Here is a 21,638-nt window from a genome sequence, read left to right on the forward strand (position 1 = left end):
AGGATGCTAGTGAACAACTTGTTATTATAAAAATTGGTAAAATTGAAACATGTATTTTGCTTGTTCATTGTGAAAGGTATACTGAGTACCAAAACAGGAGACAAGTGCAAAACATTTTTTTTTTTTTCATAGACCTACCTCAGTGAATAAATGAAGAAGGAATGGTAGAGATAGGCAATTATCACACTGCAACCCCTAGCCACAGATCATGAACAGCTATTAAACATCACACAAAAAGAGAAAACAAGGCATTATATACCAACTCCTGATGATGGAAGAATACACGAACGCCTGTGAAGCAGTCTTGCCAAAAAAAAAACCAAACCCAAATACGATCAAACTATAGAACTGCACTGTTTAATTGGTAGCTACTGGCAACATCTGGCTACTGAGTACTTGGAATGTAATAAGCCTGAATTGAGACGTGCTGTAAATGTACATTTTTTATATTGATTGCATGTTGAAATGACAATAAGAATTGTACTACAGTTGCATGACATACAATGATGAGAAGAAACAGTGTGAAAGGTACAGGGAAACTATACTATTTTAGAAACTTACAGTGAATCTGTCATTACTCCCAAATAAAAAGTAATAAAAAGACCAATTAACCAAAGTAAGGTGTGGGTCTGATTTCAATTTTTATTTAAATCCAAACCAGAAAAAGTTTAAAAAATTCATAATATGTATGAGAGAAATGGAAATTTGAATATGGACTGGATATTTGATATGATGAAATTATTGATATTTCAAAAGCATTATAGTAGCAAGGTGATTATCTTAAAAGAGTGAATCCTATCTTTTAACCTTTTGAAATATTAACAGATAAAATAACACATGCCTGATATTTGTTTTAAAATAATCTGGGAAGAGCTATAGAATAAATAAGATCTGATGTGATTTGATAATTGTTGATGTCTTGATGGGTACATGAGTTTTATTATAGCATTCTGTCTACTTTTGTATATGTTCAATATTTTTCATAATGAAAAGTTTTTTTTAATATAGTCAAAAGAGATGGACGATTTCTTAAACGGTATTATTAACACAGATGTGTTTGACATTTAAAATATGATGGCTTGAATTATTTGTAATTGACCCTTGGGTGAGAAGAGTAAAAAAGATTTCTATTCAACTTAATTTCAAACAAAATTAATTTTAAATTAGTCACTGGATTACTATGTGCTTAACATGTGCAAAGCACTAGGCTTAAAAATGTCCTACCCTATGTACATCGTTCTGCTTCTGAACCGCTGGAAAGTCGCCTCCAATAGGTGTCTGCCGGCTTAATTCATCATCTTTCAGCTGTAGCCACACCAGAAGTTCCTGTAGAGAAAGGTGCAGACGCTTCCACTGGTCAGAACTGGCTTCCAAATGGGACCTGAAAAAGAACAGCAGCATACTATGTCAGAATATCTAGAAGTATAATCGATGATTCTAACAATTCCATTAAAAAAGTACAGTAAACCTATTGTGAATTACAAAGCAGTCTTGAATAAAAATCTGGCTACTTACTTTTGAGAGCCATAAAACAGGGGATAGTTTGATGGCAATTTTGAGAAAAGGCAGTGTTTAGCCATATGTTTATTTCCACATGCAGAATGCTGAGACTTTTGGCATGGAATATGCACTGGAATCGATTGCTTTTCCATAGTGTTATAGTCAGTGATTCTTAATATTTCTGGTAGAAAAAACCGGATGCAGTGACTAATAAAAAACACTTCGTTTTCATGTGACTCATGCTAGTACTGGAATTCTTTCTGCCTTGAGAAATGGAAAGGTCTCTCCCCACATTTTGACTTTTCCATTTCTACACCCTAGGCAGCCTTTTCCATTGAGTTCTTCCATCTGGCATCTGTTCCTTTCTGCTCCTCTTCCCAAATGCTTCTCCTTTTCCCCTACCCTTCTTTATTTGTGTGCACCTGGGATTTGTCTTCACCAAGTTTCAACATTTTCTGCTTTGTTTCCTTTGTGTAAAAAATACTAAGACAACAACTCACATGGAAGAGTAAAATCAGACATTTATCTGAAAGCTTCCCCCGAACATGAATAATTTAGGCAGGAGACTGAGTGCTTTACCGTCAACTGTATTTAGAACATGTTAATCCTTTGAAGCCATTTAAGAATACACAAATGAATGATCTATGCTATAAAATCCACATTTTACTTGAAGATGAGAAGCTAAATTAATAAAATAAATCATCATCCAGAAAACAATGAGGAAATGCAGCATCTTAGCAAAGCTCTATCTTCAGGTAAATTAGAAATTATGCTGAATCACTCAGCTATTATCAGCAATTACTAATTAATTCATAATAATGCTACCTATAACATAAATATAATAAAGTCTTTAATGCTGCAAAGATTGAAATATAAAGCAAAGCAACCAGGTAGAGCAACATTTCCCTTAGCCATTTGGTAACTTAGCTTAACATTTCAAATACAATTCTCCTTTTGGCCTTAGTCAAACAGAATCACCGAAGAATACTTATCTACTGAAATTAAATTGTTCCAAACTTTCTGAAGGATAATTTGACAATACATAAAAGTCTTTAAAATGTGCAAATACAATGACCCACAGGCTTAAATTCAAGGAATTTATACTAACAAAGAAATTGGAAAAAGATACAAAGATATAGGTGGAAAAATGTTATATATAGCATCATTTAAGATTGATAAAACAGAAACAACTTAAATATTCAATATGAGGGAATTGCTTGAGAAATGCAAAACCGCTACCTACTGATTGTTTTCAAATGCAATGAAACTTGTATATGCTTTAAATTTAGAAATTAATGAAATTTATATATGAATTTAATTAAGTAGCTCTTAATTTAAAAGGGAATTATTATATATATAATGGTGCATTCATACAGTAAAATCCTATGCAAGGTTCAATATGATGACATAGTCAAATATTTATGGATATGGAAAAGTCATCATGTCAGTTACTAAGTGAGAAAACAGGTTACAAAACAAATACATTTTTTGAATTTTTCTAAAATATTTGTGTATGTGTATGTATTTGTATGTACATGCTTGTCTATGAAAAAATTTTGTAATGACAACCAGGTTATCCCTCAGAGGTAGATTTACAGGTGATTTATTTCTTAATCTTTATACTTTTCCAAATTGTCAAGATTTTCTTTCTATAATTGCAATATAAACAATATGTTCAGAAAAAATGAAGGCATTTCCATCAAATAAGATAAATTGTTCAAGACTCTGAGGTATTATTTCCTAAGAAGTGAATCGTGAAATACCATAAATGTCATGAATTGAATCTAATAGTGCATGCAGACTGCATGCAATTAGAGGTCAGTTCTTTTATGATTCTGTACCATCCTTTCAGTTATCACTTTTCCATGATAAGCCTAAGCGACAATTCCCTATGCAAGATTTTAGCTGTTTAAAGGCATGTAATGTATAATGGTTAAATGAATTCCTTGGGGCGTCTGGAATTCAGTGTGTCCCTTTGAGAGTGAAAGAGGCTGTCAAGCAGGACATTTTGAAAGGTAGGTGGAGAGAGGTAGGGCTCAGACATGGAAAAGCAGCAAAAGGTAGAAAAGACACTGATTAAACAAATATTTATTGACTGCCTCTAAGTCTCTAGGATGCATTGGGAAGGAGGGAGAGAGGACGGGAAGAGAGAATATAACGATGCTTAATGTTTGGTCTCTGTATGCCTGGTAGAGGAAACAAAAAATCGTTGTGGCAGAGAGGTCTAGAGGAGGATATAGTGAAGGGCAGGCTGCCTATGTTGAGACCTCAAGCTGCGGCTTTGTTTACGTAAGGAAGTGCTAAAATTCCAGTTCTAGGTTAAATGGTGCTGACTAATTATTAGTGGGTCAATGAACCCCTTTGCGTCCCCTAAGCGAGAGCAAAATAACTGAGACCTTAGGAATTCAGTTCTCTGTCTCTCTCTCTCTTTTTTTTTTCTTTGAGACAGAGTCTTGATCTGTCACCCAGGCTGGAGTGCAATGGCACGATCTTGGTTCACTGCAACCTCCACCTCCCGGGTTTAAGCAATTCTCTCCTGCATCCGCCTCCCAAGTGGCTGGGATTACAGGCACCCACCACCACACCCAACTATTTTTTGGTATTTTTAGTAGAGATGGGTTTCGCCATGTTGGCCAGGCTGGTCTCGAACTCTTGACCTCAGGTGATCCACCTGCCTCAGCCTCCCAAAATGTTGGGATTAGAGGCATAAGCCACCGCACCCAGCCAGGAATTCAGTTCTAAAGGATCTAAGAGAAAACTTAATAGCGTGAAATAGGGGTTGTTGGAAGCCAGGGACAGAGGACAGTCAAGAGAGCTAATATAGCAGCAGAAGACGGACCTAGAACCTTAAAAGGTGAAAAGACTCTCACATATCTGGATAAGGGGCCATTCTTTAATTTTTTTCTAAGGTGTGGAGTTAGATAAAATTTCAGAATGTTTGATCATCTTAACTACATATCAGATTGCTTCATTTTTTCCCTCTCCTAAAGCTCAAGAGTGAAAGGAAAAATGTGCTGGGAGGACAAAAACTGAAGCAAAAAACTTATAAAGCACAGAGAACACTGAGTAAGCACAGAAGAGGTGAAAGGCAGCCAGAGAATGAATTAAAACAGCACACACAAATGTGTTCAATCTAAAGCTCTGGGTCTCAATCTCTAGCGTGCATAGGAAACATTTGAGTAGCTTGTTTAAAATTGAGATTGCTAGGTGCCACCTCCAGACTTTAAATAATTCTATCAAGAATCTCTGCTTTTAACAAGAACCTTCACAATTCCACAGGTAAGCTCCAGAACCATTCTTTGATAAAGAATTTATTAAAGCATTTCTGATATGCCCCAAACATTACTTCTTGGTCTCCACAGGGCAAAGGTGGCATCTGTCAGTGACTTGATTTTGAAGATCTAAATGTAAGGAACATTATGAGCTCAAAACATTTTCTTTGACCATGTTAAGCCCGTGAAATGTTATCAAGTCACATTTCCCAATAGATTTATTAAAACAAATGCCTCATGCCCTATTTTTATTTTCACGAGTGTATATACCAGATATTTCGAAATGATTAACCTATGTTTGCATGTGGAATATCTCCTCCTGAAAATGTTTCTTTGTATTTGTAATGACTTTTTTTTCTGGTTATATCATACATAGGCTGTTGGGGCTGGAAGGAACCTGAGAGATTATAGTTCAACCTTCTTGTTTTGCATATGTAGAAATCAAGATTGCAAAGGTATAAAACAGCTGCTGAAAAACATAACTTGAGCTGTCCTATTTAGATATGGGAAATGGAAATTACAAACCTTTGTGAGATGAGAAAATCCTTAAACCTTAGTGGTTTTAACCAAATGTTTTAGATCTCTGAGCAAAAAGGCTTGTTGCTGTTAAATTAAATTAAATTGGGCCTAAAGCTGCCTCTGTACATAGCAAACTGCAACCCAGCTTGGCATGTAAGCAATACGCAACTTAAGAGTACATTCTTGCAACAAATAGCTGAGTCTCAGCCAATCCCAGCAGTCAAGATTCAGCTAATCACAGGCTGTAAACTGATCAGCTCATGTCCATATAAGGCAAATGCCTATTTACACTATTCCCAAGTAAGCCAAATTCTAAGCTGTAACTAGTCAAGCTGTTTCTGTATGTCACTTCCTTTTTCTATCTATAAATACTGCCTGCCCACCTTGCTGGGTGGAGCTTTCTGAACTTCTAATTCTGAGTACTGTCTGATTCATGAATTGTTTTTTGCTCAAATAAACTCTGCAAAACTGAATTTGTCTAAAGTTTGTCTTTTAACATTGCTAATTGTCAAATATATTCTGTTTATTCCTACCCACTCAACAGAAAATAAAAGAGGTGTTTCAAAGGGGCATACTTAGCTTCTATCTATTTCTATTAATCTTTGTTAGTGAAGACAAGAGCTTAAGGGTTACTACCATTTAACAAGGCAAGTGCTAATCTCTAAAAAGCTGATAGTTTCCACAATTTGTAAGGTTTAGGTAAAACACAGAGCCTTTAGATGTGTTGGAGTATATTGCTTGGTCTTTAAGGAACTCCTCAGTGTCAGGACGCTAAGAATTATAGGGGCTGATAAAGTGATTGTTATTTCTCTAGACACAGATATTTCAACTGTGATTTGGTTAATGCCTAGTTTGAAATCCTTAATAAAACTTTACTCTGAAAGGCATGCATTCTTAAAGTGAAATGTGTTATATTGAATTCATTTTTCACTTTGACTTCCTTTATAAAACTAATGATATATCCCTATAAATCTTTAGTACCCTCATGTAATAAAATAGCACTTAAGCATGCATAAAGAAAAGGTAGGAAGGCAGAAATGATAAAGAACCACAATACTGCCATAAAAACAGATACAAAGACCCATGGAAAAGACTAGATAACCCCAAAACGAATCCACATACCTACAGTTAACTCATTTTTGACAAAGGTGCCAAGAACATACAGTGGGGAAAAGAGAGTCTCTACCACAAATGGTGCGGAAAAACTGAATACCCATATGCAGAATGAATCTAGACCCCTATCTCTCACCATATACAAAAATCAAATCAAAGTGGATTAAAGACTTAAATGTAAGACCTCAAACCATGAAACTACTACAAGAGAACATTGAGAAAAATCTCCAGGGTGACATCAACAGATAAATAATTTGAACTTGTACTTCAGAAACAAAAAAATTAAAGAACCACAGAATTAAAATGGGAGCTATCTCTTTAAATAAAGAGAGAGAATTAATCCCAAAGAGAAGTCAACATTTTTTTTTCTAGGCAGGTTTTTAACTCCAACATTCAAACATAATTAGCATTCTAAAAGTGAGAGAAAGAAGGTAAGAGATATTCAATGTCCAAGTTGCATTTTTCTCTCAAAGGTAGACCTCACCTCTTTTTGCCCTTTCTTTGTTCTCCATTATAAAAAGACACTAACTATTCTAACCTCTAATAGCAAGTACTCCCCAATAGATTTGTTGCTTCAACAGACTATATAATGTCAGTGTCCTTGCCTCTTAATGTTCAGAATTGTATAAATGTCAATATTTTATATAACATTTACAAATTTTTCTGCAAAATATAAAAATCTCACAGAACGTAAATTCTGCTGAAATTATGTTGACAACATATTATGTGATTTTCATAGTTAATAGTATATACAATGATCTGGAAAAATAATCTAGTAGTAGACTAAATTGAAATCTTCATATATATTTCTTATATAAAAAATTGACTTCTCAAGTTATTAATATTTTAAAATTAAAAATGCAAGGATTTTAGATATGGAATTTTAGAATGAAAAACACTTTCTTTGACTAATTACCATCTTAATATTGGGTAATGTCATTAGTAACTGTGTGTGTATGTGTGTGTGTACATTTAAGTAAATAATTTTCTCTTTGTTTTTTGCCCACTTAAAGCAGTTAATGTTTTTGTTTCATTTGATGGAACTTAAATTATCGCTGACTACTTACTTTTCTTCCTTATACCTCTTGGCCAACATGTGATGTGATAATGCATGTGGAATGATAGTATATAATTTTCTTGAATTAACTTATGAGATAGGATTATACAATTTCGATTAAATTTCTTTTCTCTCAAAGACATCTTATTTACTTTATACAATGCCTTTTAGATTAATCAGTTCTATTTTAATTAAGAAAACCAAGGTAGAAAAATTAAACAATTTTTCCAGGTTCATAAAGTGTGATTGCAGAATTAAAAGAATAAAATTGTAGAACTGCAGGAGAACTGGAAGAGACTGTTCATGTTTCTGGTCAAACTCTTCATTTCAGTGAAGGAGAAAATTGAAGTCTGAAGCAGTTAAGTGACTTGATCAAGATTATATACTAGACAGTTAGTGACAGAACAGAACAGAAGGGAAACTGGGTTGCCCAGCTGCTGGCTCATGTCTTTCTACTCTACCATACTCACAAATTTCAAGTTTGAAATTTTTGTATTCATATAAGTTAGCTGGAGGCAGTAAGCATAGCCCTATAAAGCAACTCTTGAACACTTGGAGAAACATGTTATCAAGTGTAAATTAGAATAGTATTGGGAAGACCTAGTGAGGAAACAGCCAGAAAAGAAAAGATTCGTTATGGAATATGAATCAAAATTTGGAGAATAAGAGGCGAGAGAATGTTGCAAGTGTGAGAACCAGCAAGGGTACACACTCATATGGGAGAGTGAGGAAATTGTTGGAGAGTAGGAATGCGGTTAGAAAATAGAATCTATTGATTCTCTTGGCTCAGAGAATCTATGTTGGGGAGTAATAGAATGACGCGTGGTGAGAAAGGAACTGGAGGCAGAAAAAGAACAGAGAAGGGAAGGGCTTAGCAAGGACTTAATAGGCACAGTTGGCAGAGAGTGAAGGGCCTATTAGATTCTAATGATTAAATATAACTTCATTAGAGCAGTGATTTTTTGGGTATGCTTTATTCATGGTTGTATCCTCCGTGCCCAGAAGAGTGCCTAGTACATAGCAGGCATTCATTAAATATTTGTTAAATGAACAAATAAATAAATGAATGAGGGAGATATGGAGATTTACAACATGGAAGCTTTGAACAAAAGAGTAATATGATATAAACAGCATCCAAGGTAGAGTATTCTTGTAAATGTATCAATATGGCATAACATGATGACTTAAATAAGACTTTTAATCACAGGAAAAGAAAAGATGTATGGCAGAAGAAAAATAAATGGAAGGAAAATGATACAATATGGACTTGTATTTGGAAGCACAAGAATATCTCTTACGAGCCAATGGAATGCAAAGGGAAACTTCAAAATCATTTGGATTCAAATTCAATTTTGCTTCTTTAAAAATGGACACCTGGGAAATAAAGCACCAATGGTTTTATTTTTTCAAAATATAAGAGCAGTTTCAGAATCCCTCACAAAACAATGAACAAACTGTAATTTTTAATAATATGTTATAACTTGGGCAAACACAGGACTATTTTTCCAGGATATCATGGAAACTATTTTTTAATTGTGGCAACTTTTCATTTTAAAATAACCCCCATGGAAGAAGTGACAAGATTCATAAAGCAGGTTTATCAGTGCCACTAATGCGTCTATATCTAACTCTTCCAGTGTTATTCTATCCTATTTCATAATCATCCCTAATTATTGCCTTTACTATACTTCTCTCAATTGAACTCTGCCTTTTGCTATAGATTGACCAATACCCTAATTTCAATCAAGTGTTAGGAAATAAGCTAAATTGCTTTGATGTGGAGAATTATTTCTTTGCTTTTTATGAGTGCTTATAACATATCCTGTATTATTAGAGAGGCCTATATAAAAGCCCAAACCATTGATTTGAATATTTAAATTCTAGAATTCACAGCACCTTAGATAAGCTAAGGTAACTGTTTTCTACCTGATTAATGACAGCAAGAATTAAACTGCGGTAGCTGACACATGGGAAACTGCGGAGAATGAAGGGTTCATATTTTGGCTGACATGCTGTTTGCGACTTTTAATTCTCCTTTTATTTTATCAAGTTCACATGAGGGAGAGAAAAGGCACTCAGTGATACTCGGAACAATTATAGCACCTTTCTTTTTCTTTTGTGCAGAGAAGAATAACTTAACTTTACCTGCCAATATTTTCTTCCATCGCACATTTTCATTCTTTTTTAATGACGAATGTTATGAAAGTGGCCTATGTCATCACACACACTGACCTCTCTTAAGAGTTTAAGCTGTAGAAAGCTAACAGAGACTCCCTATCTTTGAAAATGCTATTGCCATTGTTGCTCTCAGTGTACCACCAACAAGTTGATACAAAATTCATAAACAAAATAGGGAGATAAGGAACAAAGTCTGGGAAGCCAAGGTGCAAACTTGGGGAAAAGAAGAAAAAACACCTTATACATAAAAATAAACTCTGTTCTACTCCTAGCAATCTACTTCTCATAAAAACAAATCCTTTTCTACTCCTAGAAAAAATCTACTCTCTATTCCATCCTTTTAATTTGTATGCATTTCTTTGTAGAAGTTTCCTTCTTTCTTTATATGCTATGGTATCGCATGGTGGTTAAAAGTTCAGACTCTGAAGTCAGAATCCCTGGTTTCTTTTTCTTTCTTTCTTTTTTTTTTTTTTTTTTTTTTTTTTTTTGAGACAGAGTCTCACTCTGTCTCCCAGGCTGGAGTGAAGTGGTGCGATCCTGGCTCACCGCAACCTCCGCCTCCCAGGTTCAAGTGATTCTTCTGCCTCAGCCTCCCGAGTAGCTGGGACTACAGGTGCGTACCACCATAACCAGCTAATTTTTGTATTTTTAGTAGAGACGGGGTTTCATCATGTTGGCCAGGATGGTCTCGATCTCTTGACCTCATGATCCACTGGCCTCAGCCTCCCAAAATGCTGGGATTACAGGCGTGAGCCACCACACCCAGCCAGAGTGACTCATTCTAACATTCAATGACCTGGCCTCTTAGAGTTTCTAAACCACTTGACGGTTAGTTACATCTACCTGGCCCAGACTCCCTGTTTTCATCTTGTATCTTCCACTTGCTAAGTGACCCTAAGGAAGTTATTTAGCCTCTCTGTGCCTCACTTTCTTCAAATGTAAAAAGAATTTAACAATAAAATCTACCTCTTAGGGTTGCTGAGAGCATTAAACCAGTCAATGAATGGAAAGTGCTTACGGCGTTGCGTGGTATGTAGGTACATCATGTAAATGTTAGTTGCCATCATTATTTCATACTTGATGCAGACATTTACAATAGTGCTTCTGAATTAATAAAAATTCAGATTTTCCTCCTCATAGAAGTATATGTTAAAATTTTGGACAAGTTAGAAGAACTATAAAGAAGAAAAAAAACTCCCTTCTGTAATCTTTCTATCTAGAGGTAGTAACTACTCCCACCCTTTAGTGCATACTCCCATAACTATTATTAAGTCCATTTGGTCATCTTCTACCTCTCCTCACTATCACTTTTTCTCTAGACATAGAAGAAAGCACAAAATAGTTTTAATAAAGAGAAATGAATTAAGAAAGGCAACTGCTTAGAAAGCAGGAAGACTGGCTTTCATTCCCCGCCCTTGCTGGATCATTTAAGTTACAAGGGGCATTTTACTATCTCTATCCTTTTGTTCCTCCACGGAACTACTGCAAAACTGGTATAACAAGAACTTCCCTCTGCCCCTTTTACAAAGATGCTACGATGCATCCATTAACTAACTTCTCAAAAGAAAGCTGGCACATAGAAGGGGGCAAAATATGAAGTATGTGAGTATAGTACAACTAAAAGCTTAGTTTACAGAGGAGGTGTTTTAACAAAATCTGAGAGGAAGCAAAAGACAGGAAGTTGCTATAGTGTCTCTTTAACTGTAGGAGCTATCTCCTCTAAACTGTTAATTATAATGTGTTACAGTTTTTAAAGACTGTCCTCTGGTATGCATTTAGACTAATGCCAAAAATAATTCCATAATATCCATTAATTTGTTATCGCTTTTTGTATAACCCTGTGATATGCCAAAAGAGAAATTTATGAAATTAGAATAGCTGCACCTCCTCATTTGAATTCACTCTAATGTCTTAATATCCATGTCTCCTATGGTTATAAAACATCACCATTTTAATCTAATCTGAATCCTCAAGTGTCATCTCCATACCAAGCAAATAAATGATTCATTTATTCAAAATAAAATGAATCATTCTGAAATTGGATGATTTACATAGACATGTGAGATACTAGTTACTTGTGCTAAGACAATGAGGAAAATTTGGCCGTTTTAATTCATTTTGGCCTTTTTGCTCCAGATCTTTTCCTACCTAATGTTGAGAGACTTTTTCCGAAGTTCACTCCACTTGAAGTTCATGTTATCCAAACGTCTTTGTAACAGGACTGCATCATCAGAACCTTCCAGGGATCTCAGGACTTTTTGGCTGTTTTCATCCAGGTTGTGATAAACATCTGTGTGAGCTTCAATTTCACCTTGGAGGTCCTACAGGACAGCAGGAAGAAGAATATGTGCAGAATTACCAAAGGAAGCAAGCGATGAATGTGAATTTGGAGAATTGCAAAAAATAAATAATTATTAGTTCAAAAGACACTTCAATCAGGTTAACTAACAAGAAGATACATCTTAAATCCCTTTTCTTGGCGTATTGCCTTCACCTGTTATTATGTAGATTTAAAATGGGCATCTTATTACATGTAATAAATTTACTCCTTGCCATTATGAGTTGGAAAGTAATGTATTTATAACTTCATAAAGTTCACTAGTTATATCTTCTAGTCTATGAACAAAATGTATTATTTTATGGAAGTGATAGGAAATAAAATTCTATGATAAAGTATACCCCAGTGCCAATAATTTCATTACTATATGGATCAAGTCATATTTTCTATTCACGTAGTAGTCTGTAGAGTTAACTCTGACCATAAAAGCGTGGAGAGACTAATAAACAAGATTGTACTTGGTCCACAGCACCAGCACATTCCTGGGAGTCTGTCATGGGGGAGAGAATCTTCTTGACAACACACATTAAGTTCACCTTGGTATTATAGCATCATACATAGAGTACAGCATCATACATTTATTAGTTATGATTTCCCATTTAATACATATTTTTAGGCTTGACAGGTGGAAAGTACATAGGACCTTGGTAAGAGTTATGATAAGAGGTTATGCATTCAACCTCATTTGTATATACACAGATCAAGAAAATTATTATAGTAGAAGAATCTGACCTTTACATGGTATGTCTTCCTGTGTAACATTTTCAGCTTGAACCGAGGACTACAGCACTGATCCTGTTGCATAGCAATCCTGAGAAAACCCAGAAACTGAAAGAGCCCCGCTTTAAAATGCCAACTTTGCTTACATTCTGTTGACAGAATGAATTTTGGAGCACAGGCCTCACCAGTCAATAATAATAAACGGCCACTTTGTACTCTGCACTAAACAGTAGCCGGGCGTGTGGATGTGGGAGGAACCTCAAAGAGAGGAGGCCTGGAATATGCAACTGACAGTTTATATTAAACAGCCAACTTTTCTTATCATTTTGCCATTACAAGCCAGAGACATTATAAATTCATTTTATATATGTGTTTCCCTCCTTGTTCCCAGCAGAACAGTCAAAGCCAAGGGAACATTCCTTTGAGAGCTGCCGGGTACCAGCATTCCTTTCTGCCTACACAATGAATGGAGGCTTTGTACATTATCTGACTTGCTCTTAGAGATTTGTATGCTTCTGTTCAACAAGTTTAAAAATTCACTCTGAAGCTCCAAACAATTGGATTGATCTGTGTAACTAGAAAATTTTTTTTTCCCCTCTCTCTCTCTCTCAAATTGAATTAAATTACTCTGCTAAAGTAAGGGAGAAAGTGGCAGAAATAACATGTTAGAAATTCTGAAGAACTGGCTCATGTTTTTAGCCATAGCCTCTTAAGATGCAGAATTCTGAATGTTAGACAAGTAAGGTAGACAGACAATGAATGTCTGTTGTCACTATTTTTGGCAGCTAAAGCATCACTGATGGACTCTAAAGAGAGTTGTGTCCCATTCTCTTTGACTGGGAGACAGGAAGGGGAATATGGATAGAACCACATCAGAAGTTGAAAGAAGGGAAATACTGAAACAGACTGAGTAGTATCTCTGTCCCATCAAAACCAGGTTTGTACTGGAAGGGTATAGCCTGATTTTGAAACTAGTTTATATGGTAGAAGGTTAGTATTGGGATTCTTGAAGAATGAAGTTTGGTCAAATAGATAGCCATTTTATGTTTTTCTTTCTTTCTTCCTTTTGCCTACATAGAATAACACGTCTGCCTAATTTGCACTTCTTCAGCAAAAGAGAAAAGTGAGTGAATTTATCTAAGTACTTCAGGAGAAAAAGCCAACCAGATCTAAGTTCCAGAAAATTCCTTCACTTGTCTTTTACTTTTCTTGTTCTGTTGTATTTGATTTGTACAACAGTTTCCTTTTGTGTATGCACTTAGGGGATTAAAGACAAACTTTCAGTTGTTCAACAAAATAAAGTATTTTCACTAGTAGCATCAGTTTTCCATGTTTACTATATTAGTATACATATGAAGGATAGTACATTTGAATTTTTATATCCTACATTGATAGCAGAGACCCAGGCTCAATCACGAGCTCCTTAAGGTTATGTATACCATGAAGTCACCAACACTTTCTTTGTGTTGATTCATGAATTTGCTAATTTTCATCTTTGCCATGTATATTATACTGCGTATAGACATCTTTGTTGTATTATCAACAAATAAATGAATATAAAGTTGATAAACAAGTAGTTATTGAGGACTGATTTACTGTCTAGTTTTAGCACTTTGGGAAATGTAAGAGGAGTACAAATGATAGCTCTGTCTTTAATTTTCCTAAAACCTAGTGCGCACTTTTGTTTAATTTGTTTATATTACCAACTAAATACTGATGGGAATTCCTGCCAAGTCTTCATAGATACAGGGATAAAGACTCCTTCCTTTAGAAATGCAGAAATGGCTAAAGTTGTCTTAGCATTGGCAAGAAGATAAGTCTTCTGTCAGTACTCGTTTTCTAGGTCATGATGGTGGTATAGAGCTATAAATGACACGTGTACAGTAAAGGGCTTTACTGGTTACAAAGCACGTACAAATGTACCACCTTAGTCATTCCTCCCCCTGGCTCTGTGAAGTACATCACATTTTCTGTTTTGCAGATGATAGCACTGTGACTTGGATGTTTAACTGACTTGCCTAAAAGTCACATAGCTGATAAGTATTAGAACTTGGAAGTGGATCCAATTCTCTTGATTCTAGAAGATCCTGGGCTGTCACCGCCAACCCATTTGCCCGAAGCATTGGACATAATATACAGTAGTCATTGAACCTGAACGAAGATACTACTTGCAAGAGGAAATAAGTGACTGTTGAGGGAAAAGCACCTTGAGAGACAGCAATCTTGAGTTTGATAAAATGTTTACCCACGTGGATTGATTTGTTCTCAATGAAAAATTGAATTCTGACTGCTCTTTTCACTTCTCATTTAGCATGGGGCATCCTGGACCACCTGTGAGCAAAAAATGTTCACACTGAAAAGGTTTCCTTTCTACAAATTTCCCTGCTGCCAGAACAGAAATTCTGCCATCAGTAGTTCATCTCTTTGTCTACAAGAGCCATGTGGCCCATACCACATGGAACCATACCAAGAAATGATTTGACGCATCAGCATAAACATAGCTCATCCATGTTCCTTTGGGATGGCAGGCTGGTAGGAAACCTGTCAAGCTACAGGATTCAGATAGGTTGCCCTAAAAGGAAGGTAAGTATTGGGGAAGAACCCAAGGCTCTCTTTCAAACACTGGCATGCTGTAGTGGAGATTTTTCAGTATCAATAAGGCAACATGAGTCATATATATAAAACTACCATAATGATATTTGTCTAAACTCATCATTTAAAGACTAAACCTCAGACTCAGGTAGCACAAAAAAGCAAAAGATTGATATGGAGAATCAAGTGGGGTTCTCAGAGGGTAGCCAATCTGGACAAAGGGTAATTTTCATGGAAATTTTTGGATAGTTTTATTTCACTTCTGACTTAAGTAGGAAAGATCATTCATTACTACATTCACTGTATGCTCTCTAATTTTTTTCTTCTTTTTTGTGACTATAGTCTTTAGGAAAAGCAATAACGAATAAACAAAGGGGAAAAGGTATTTGTTATGTAACAAAAACTATAGCAGCAGCAGCAGCAGCAGCAAAAGCAACAACATACATGAAACTTACTATATACCAGGTGCTGTCCAAAGTGCTGTATATACACGAGCTCATTTTCTCCTCTCAACAACCCTCCAGGGTAGGGGCTACTATTACCTTCATTTTCCATATAAGATAATGAAACTACTGTAAGGTTAACTAAAAATGCCCAAGGTCACACAACTAATAAATGCAGCAAGATTTAGAACCTAGTCAGTCAGACTTCAGGGACTGTGCTCTTAGCCACTAGGCTATACTACCTTTCAAGTTTAGTTGTTGGTGGTAGTTTTTCCTATTAATAATGCTACTACCTAAATTTTCACAAATCTAGGACTGCCATTAGAAAATAAAGGATAATGATTTCAGCATACGAAGAGCAATTTTATGGTCTTATTAATATAAAGACTATTAAACAGATTTGTAGCAGTGGACAGAGATGCATCCAATACAACAAGAGAAAACACAAAGTAGTTGAGAAAATGGGTGCAAACGAATAAAAGAATGTGTGTCCCATAAGAGAAATATTTGGTCTAAAGTTCTGCACAATTATAGAGCAAATTTCAGCTGGGAGTACCAAAAAAGTTCAGTTACGAGACAAGCAATATGTTCATAGTACAGCAGTTTTAGGAGTAGGGGAGATCCTGTTTTCTGAAGGGTTTTTACAGATTCCACACTTCCTTCTTATCTGAGTCTCATCTACTCCTGCTGTGAATCTCCTTTCTCAGCTTCCAGAGAAAATTCATGGCAAACTGCAGTTAAATAGACACAAGTTTGACTCTTCTCTTCTCTCCCTTATTGGCCACATAATGATGAAAACTCTTTTATTACTTTGGTTTCACTAAACATGAAATAATAATACATATCTGCTAAATTTTTTGAATATTACATGGAATAATTTTTGTAAAATAATTTGAATAGCGTCCAGAACACAAGAGGTCTTTAATAAATAATAGCAAATGCAGGGCTTACTATTACAAGATAATCCATGTGGAAATCAGATGATAGAAATAGATTTCATGAAGTTACGGGACTTGGCTTGAACCTTGAGGGATGTATATGATTGAGAAAGGGGGAAAAAAGAAAATATTCCAGGTAAAAAGAATAGCATGGGAATGGAGCAAAGGTGAAATGAATTTGGTTTATGAGCAGGGACAATGAATTGCACAACCTGATTGGAATGGACAATGAGTGTTGAGAGAAATAGGTAGAATGCAGCCCAACTGCATAAACCAAGTAGAATAAAGTCTTCCTTTAGGAAGCCACTGAGAATAAAACTTTATAAAGAAAAGAACAAAGATAAGATTATTGAATATTAAATTTGTACTATTTCATTCAACAAGAAGAATGATCCATGGTGTTCACAAGTAATAATACAACTGGGGAAGAATAGGAAAAGTTATGGATGTTTTACTAGAAGAAAAATAAAGGAGGGAGATACCAAGAATTAGTGCTGTATCCTTCTTTTTATTATTAACCATTTTGTTAACCATTAAACAAATGGTTGTGATACTACTCTAGAACATCATAAATAATCATATCCACATATTTCCTTTCCCATGTAAATGGAATTATTGGTCTCTAAAATAGGACTCAGCAAATGAAAACTTCCCTATTTTAATATAGCTGAGAAGTAAGGAAACAAACACAATGGCGTAGAAAGAATAACAATAAGTGACCAAATCTCCTTGAAAATTTTATGATAGACAGATTATCTCTAAGCTCTTCTGAAAGCAATTAGTATATGAATCATTATAAGGCCATTAGTTCCTCCTTGCTGATAATTTTTACCTAATTTAAATTAGCTTGATGGGGAAGAAGTGGTCTGATTTCTAAGAACTTAGAAGGTCAGGAACATACAATTCAAAATAGGAAAGAAATTATCCTAAGTGGCTAAATTGAGAGTAGGAAGAAGTGACACCTTACAGAGAACCAGAAAGGTGTAAAAGGAACCACGGCATGCATAACTGACCACGGTCACACAGTGTGGAAACTAACAGCTCTCCATGCATTACTAGCCCTTGAAGGCATCACCTAGTTTTATAGTGAAGCAAAATAGTTAATGCTCATGATGATGATGCTGAGTTAGTCAGAGAAAGCAGATTTACATTCAATAAAATCTGTTTAAGAAGAAAGCAGTGTATGTAAATGCTTCAAATGACCAAATGACTTTTATTTGATACAGTTGTTTTGAAAAGGTGTTAATGATTCAAATAAAAATAAAACAAAAACAATTGTACAAAAGTAGAACTCCCTTAGACTGGTTATCCAAAACGACTCATTAAACATGAACTCTAAATAGTAGAGCTTTTGGAGCACACTTGCATACACTCATACATACACACACACAGAAACAGATACAGATATTCTATTATGAAGACATAAGAACAGAAATCGAGAGTAAATCTTTAGAAACGTGTACAGCAATCTAAAAATAAAAAGCGTGGGCTTAAATTTTGTATGTCTGGTATTTGTAATTTTTAAAATAATTCATTTTTATTGCATGTTACAAAAGTATCAGTCTATTATGGATTGGGAATTAAAACAAGCCAAAATAAAAAACCCCAAAAAACCCTGAACAGATCTTTCCTAACAAATTTTTTGAGAAGAATCCATAGGAAGAAATTGGACCCACAGTCTTGGCCCTTATCAGGATTCTAATCTAACCGCCGGAGGTTTCTAACTAGATGAGAAAATGCAGTTGGATACAGATTCACAAGAGGGCGTGACCATTTCTTTCCCTTCTTATTCTATATGTGGCCATGCAACACCTTTAAAAGTAGCAGAGTTGTCATCCCAAGAGAAACAAGAGTTAATTTGAGGACTGTTGTTTGGCTTGGAGCCTGGTTGCTCTAGGTAGATAAGGAGTATGTTTTCAGGTCCACTGCATTGCGTTGCGTCTTAAACGAGCAGCTATGGATTTAGGAGTCCACAGGCTTTGCTTTAAAAATGGCTGTTATTAAAGTCCTCAGAGACTATTATCCTGCAGGGTTTGTTGTCTTTGCTTTCATATCTCATTCGAAAATTCTCACACTTAAGCACTACAACAGCAGAGAGAAGGGATATGCTCTCTTGCCTCAGTATATTCCCAGGGGCAAAGCTTTATTTCAAAATCTAATCTTTAAAAATGCCTGGCCTACGGTGGATTACCCCCGGAGGAAACTGAGCAAAATCCCATTTGTCAAAACGCCTTAAGCAATCCCGAACTCTGGTAATACGTGATGCTTTCTCTCCTTGTCTGACCCTCTGACTCCATTCTTAAAATTACTTTTAAAAACTGATGAGTTCATTTAAGATATACTTGGTTGGAAGTAAGATGAGAGGTATCTTTCTCATCTATATCTTGTTTTTCCTAGTTTCTTTTCATCCAGTCACAATGCAAAAATTCGCTGCATATTTATTCATCACACAAACATGCATTAAGTACCTATTGTATGTCTATAAGTAGGGCCAATAATACCTTCCTTTTGAGGTTTTGGCAAAGATTAGATGAGATGATGTGAGTAGACCAACCAAGTACCTAACCCAATGCCTAACCTACTGTGAGGTTTCATCAGTGTTGCATCCTTCTAGTCCCCCTCTCACTTTCTGCCATGACTCCAATCCTGCTAGCAGAGAAGACATGAAGCTGTTCAAAAGAAAATGAATACCTACTGCATGAAGATGGGAGCCAGAGCTATAGGCAGGAGCTAAGAGGTAGTTCTCAGGAAGTTCAGGTTCAAAGGGTACAGTGTAGCCAATGAGAGCTTAGAATGCAACCTGGAGGTTACATCTGATTCTATAAGGATAATATTCTACTGTAGCTTCTTGTGTAAAGGTGTAACATTGTGAAAATAGTATTTGGTAATGATTATTGGGAGGATGGTGTTCAGGGTAAATGTAGCAGGGTCAGAGTGAAGGCAGGAAGTCTAGTGGACAGGCAGTCCCAGACATTCAGGAACCAAAATAGCAGTGGCTCCAGAATCAGAGAGAAAGTAAAGAAGAGGGATGCTATCATCATTGAGTGCTCATAAGTTATAAAAATAGCTGTATGTGTGATTTAATTTCATCCTTCTCTTGTCCTACCTTTGGAAGGTAGAATTCAGGAAAGTGATAACTATTCACAAGTACATTTTAAAGATAGAAATGTTATTTAAAGTTCTATTTCTCAAGGAGTAAGAAAAAATTACACCTGCTGTGTTTCAAACACACACACACACACACACACACACACACACACACACACACACACACCTTGGGGCCAAATAAATTAGAATGACAAAACCATTACACCAAATGACAAGGGCATTGACATTGAAGCTCCATATAGGCACAGGTGACTCCCACCTAAAATATACCCTATCAAGCATTCCTAAACTATATGGGAGTGAGTTCTAAAGGGCACAATTTCTTGAGAAAAGGTGGGTACAGTAACACTGCTTCAGATATTTTTAAAAAGGTAGAAGCCATCGACCCAGTGGAGAACTAATGTTGATGTTCATTTGGCTCTGCACATAAAGTTTGAAAAAGAATGGCATGCCTTTTGATTCTGGTGTTGAAAGAGAAAACAAGTCTTAAGACAGGCTGAGTTTTCTTTTTTAATACTATATCTAAAATCCATATAAAATACTGTGCTGCAATATTATTTCTGATATTGCTATACAGCTTCAGTACTCATAATTGGGTGAGCATTTCCTGCATGAGACATCTTTCAGATCACTGCTAACAGTAATCTTGAAAGACCTTAACATGCAAACTCTAGATTGTACATTTAAGTCATAGAGACAACCACATATGAAAAGTCTACAATGTGGAAAGTACTTTTGGTTTTATATTATATTTTATGTGCAGGAATCAGTCTGTTTGAAGAAAACTACCCTTATCTGAGAAAGACCAGATGGGTCTTTCCAACTCTGAGACATATTTATTATCGCAGAGCCATGATGAGGGGTGGAGGTAGGGTAGGGGGATGAAACAGGGCAGGAGCTAATACTTATAGCCCTTATAAATCCTTTACACCAACTCTATGAAATAGGCCTTCTTTATCCCCTATTGAGGAAACCATGATTTTCAGAGGTAAAGCAACTTATACAAATCATAGAGTTGTTGTTATGTGGCAGAAGCAGGGTTAGAGCAAAGATCTTCCTGAAACTAGGTTCTTTTTATTCTCTTTCCTCCAAGCTCCAACGTCTTCCTCATCCATTAAATACAAAGCAAGTGACTTCTGACTTGGGCTACATGCATCACAGCAACATAATTATAATAACTTATTAAGGCATCTGTGAGATATTTAGTTTCAGAGCACTGTGATGCTCTGCTAGGAATGGTCAGCAACTGAATTATTTTCCAATTAGGTATTGTTTTTAAAAATTGATCCTTAGTCAACTCAGAACTAATATCATTGATGATTTTGAATGGTTCTAAATGAACATAATACATTCCTATTCTTCAAACAGGTAACTCTCTTCCCATGGGCCAATACATATTTGGTTATATTAATCTGTGCAATTTGTCTATACTATATATAGAGTTAAAAGCTCGAAAAGCTCTTATTTCTGGAATCTCTTTGTCACGAAGCTATTTTTTGTCCTCTAGAGAATCACTGTGGTTCAAGGTTGTATATTAGAAAAAAGCAATTAGTTGATGTCAAGTCTCATCTTATCCCAATAGCAATATGTAAGAAGAAGGCAAGAACATATGGCAAAGTGCCATAATTATTTTTGATCATACACTAGAAATTACAACAGCCATGTAGCTAATTTCCTCTGGCTTGTTTTAATTATTAGGGTTGTAAATGCAAACAACTTCATTTCATCCCCCACTTTCCCCCCAAAAAACCTCATAATATTCCCACACAACCACAAAACAACCCTACACTGATGTAATTGTTTAGAATAGGTTAATGATATGAAAATCTAAGACATTTCTATTTTTTTTCATTTTAAATA

General features: G+C 35.6%; 1 protein-coding gene across 17 annotated transcripts in view; it reads right to left on the bottom strand.

The window, feature by feature from the left end:
• Positions 1–21,638, bottom strand: part of DMD (dystrophin) — a 2,153,717-nt gene that overhangs the window by 394,780 nt on the left and 1,737,299 nt on the right. For 16 of the 17 annotated variants that reach the window (XM_015443662.3, XM_065538825.1, XM_065538826.1 and 13 more), the window contains 2 exons: positions 11,788–11,960; positions 1,225–1,381 (listed from right to left, as the gene is read on the bottom strand). In XM_015443662.3, the coding sequence (XP_015299148.3) occupies positions 1,225–1,381; positions 11,788–11,960 (330 nt within the window). Of the gene's footprint in view, positions 1–1,224; positions 1,382–11,787; positions 11,961–12,709; positions 12,800–21,638 lie in introns of those variants that run through there. The other variant, XM_065538828.1, reaches the window with a different exon arrangement.

Source organism: Macaca fascicularis, chromosome X, assembly GCF_037993035.2.
Source record: "Macaca fascicularis isolate 582-1 chromosome X, T2T-MFA8v1.1".
In the NCBI taxonomy this organism is placed as follows: domain Eukaryota; kingdom Metazoa; phylum Chordata; class Mammalia; order Primates; family Cercopithecidae; genus Macaca; species Macaca fascicularis.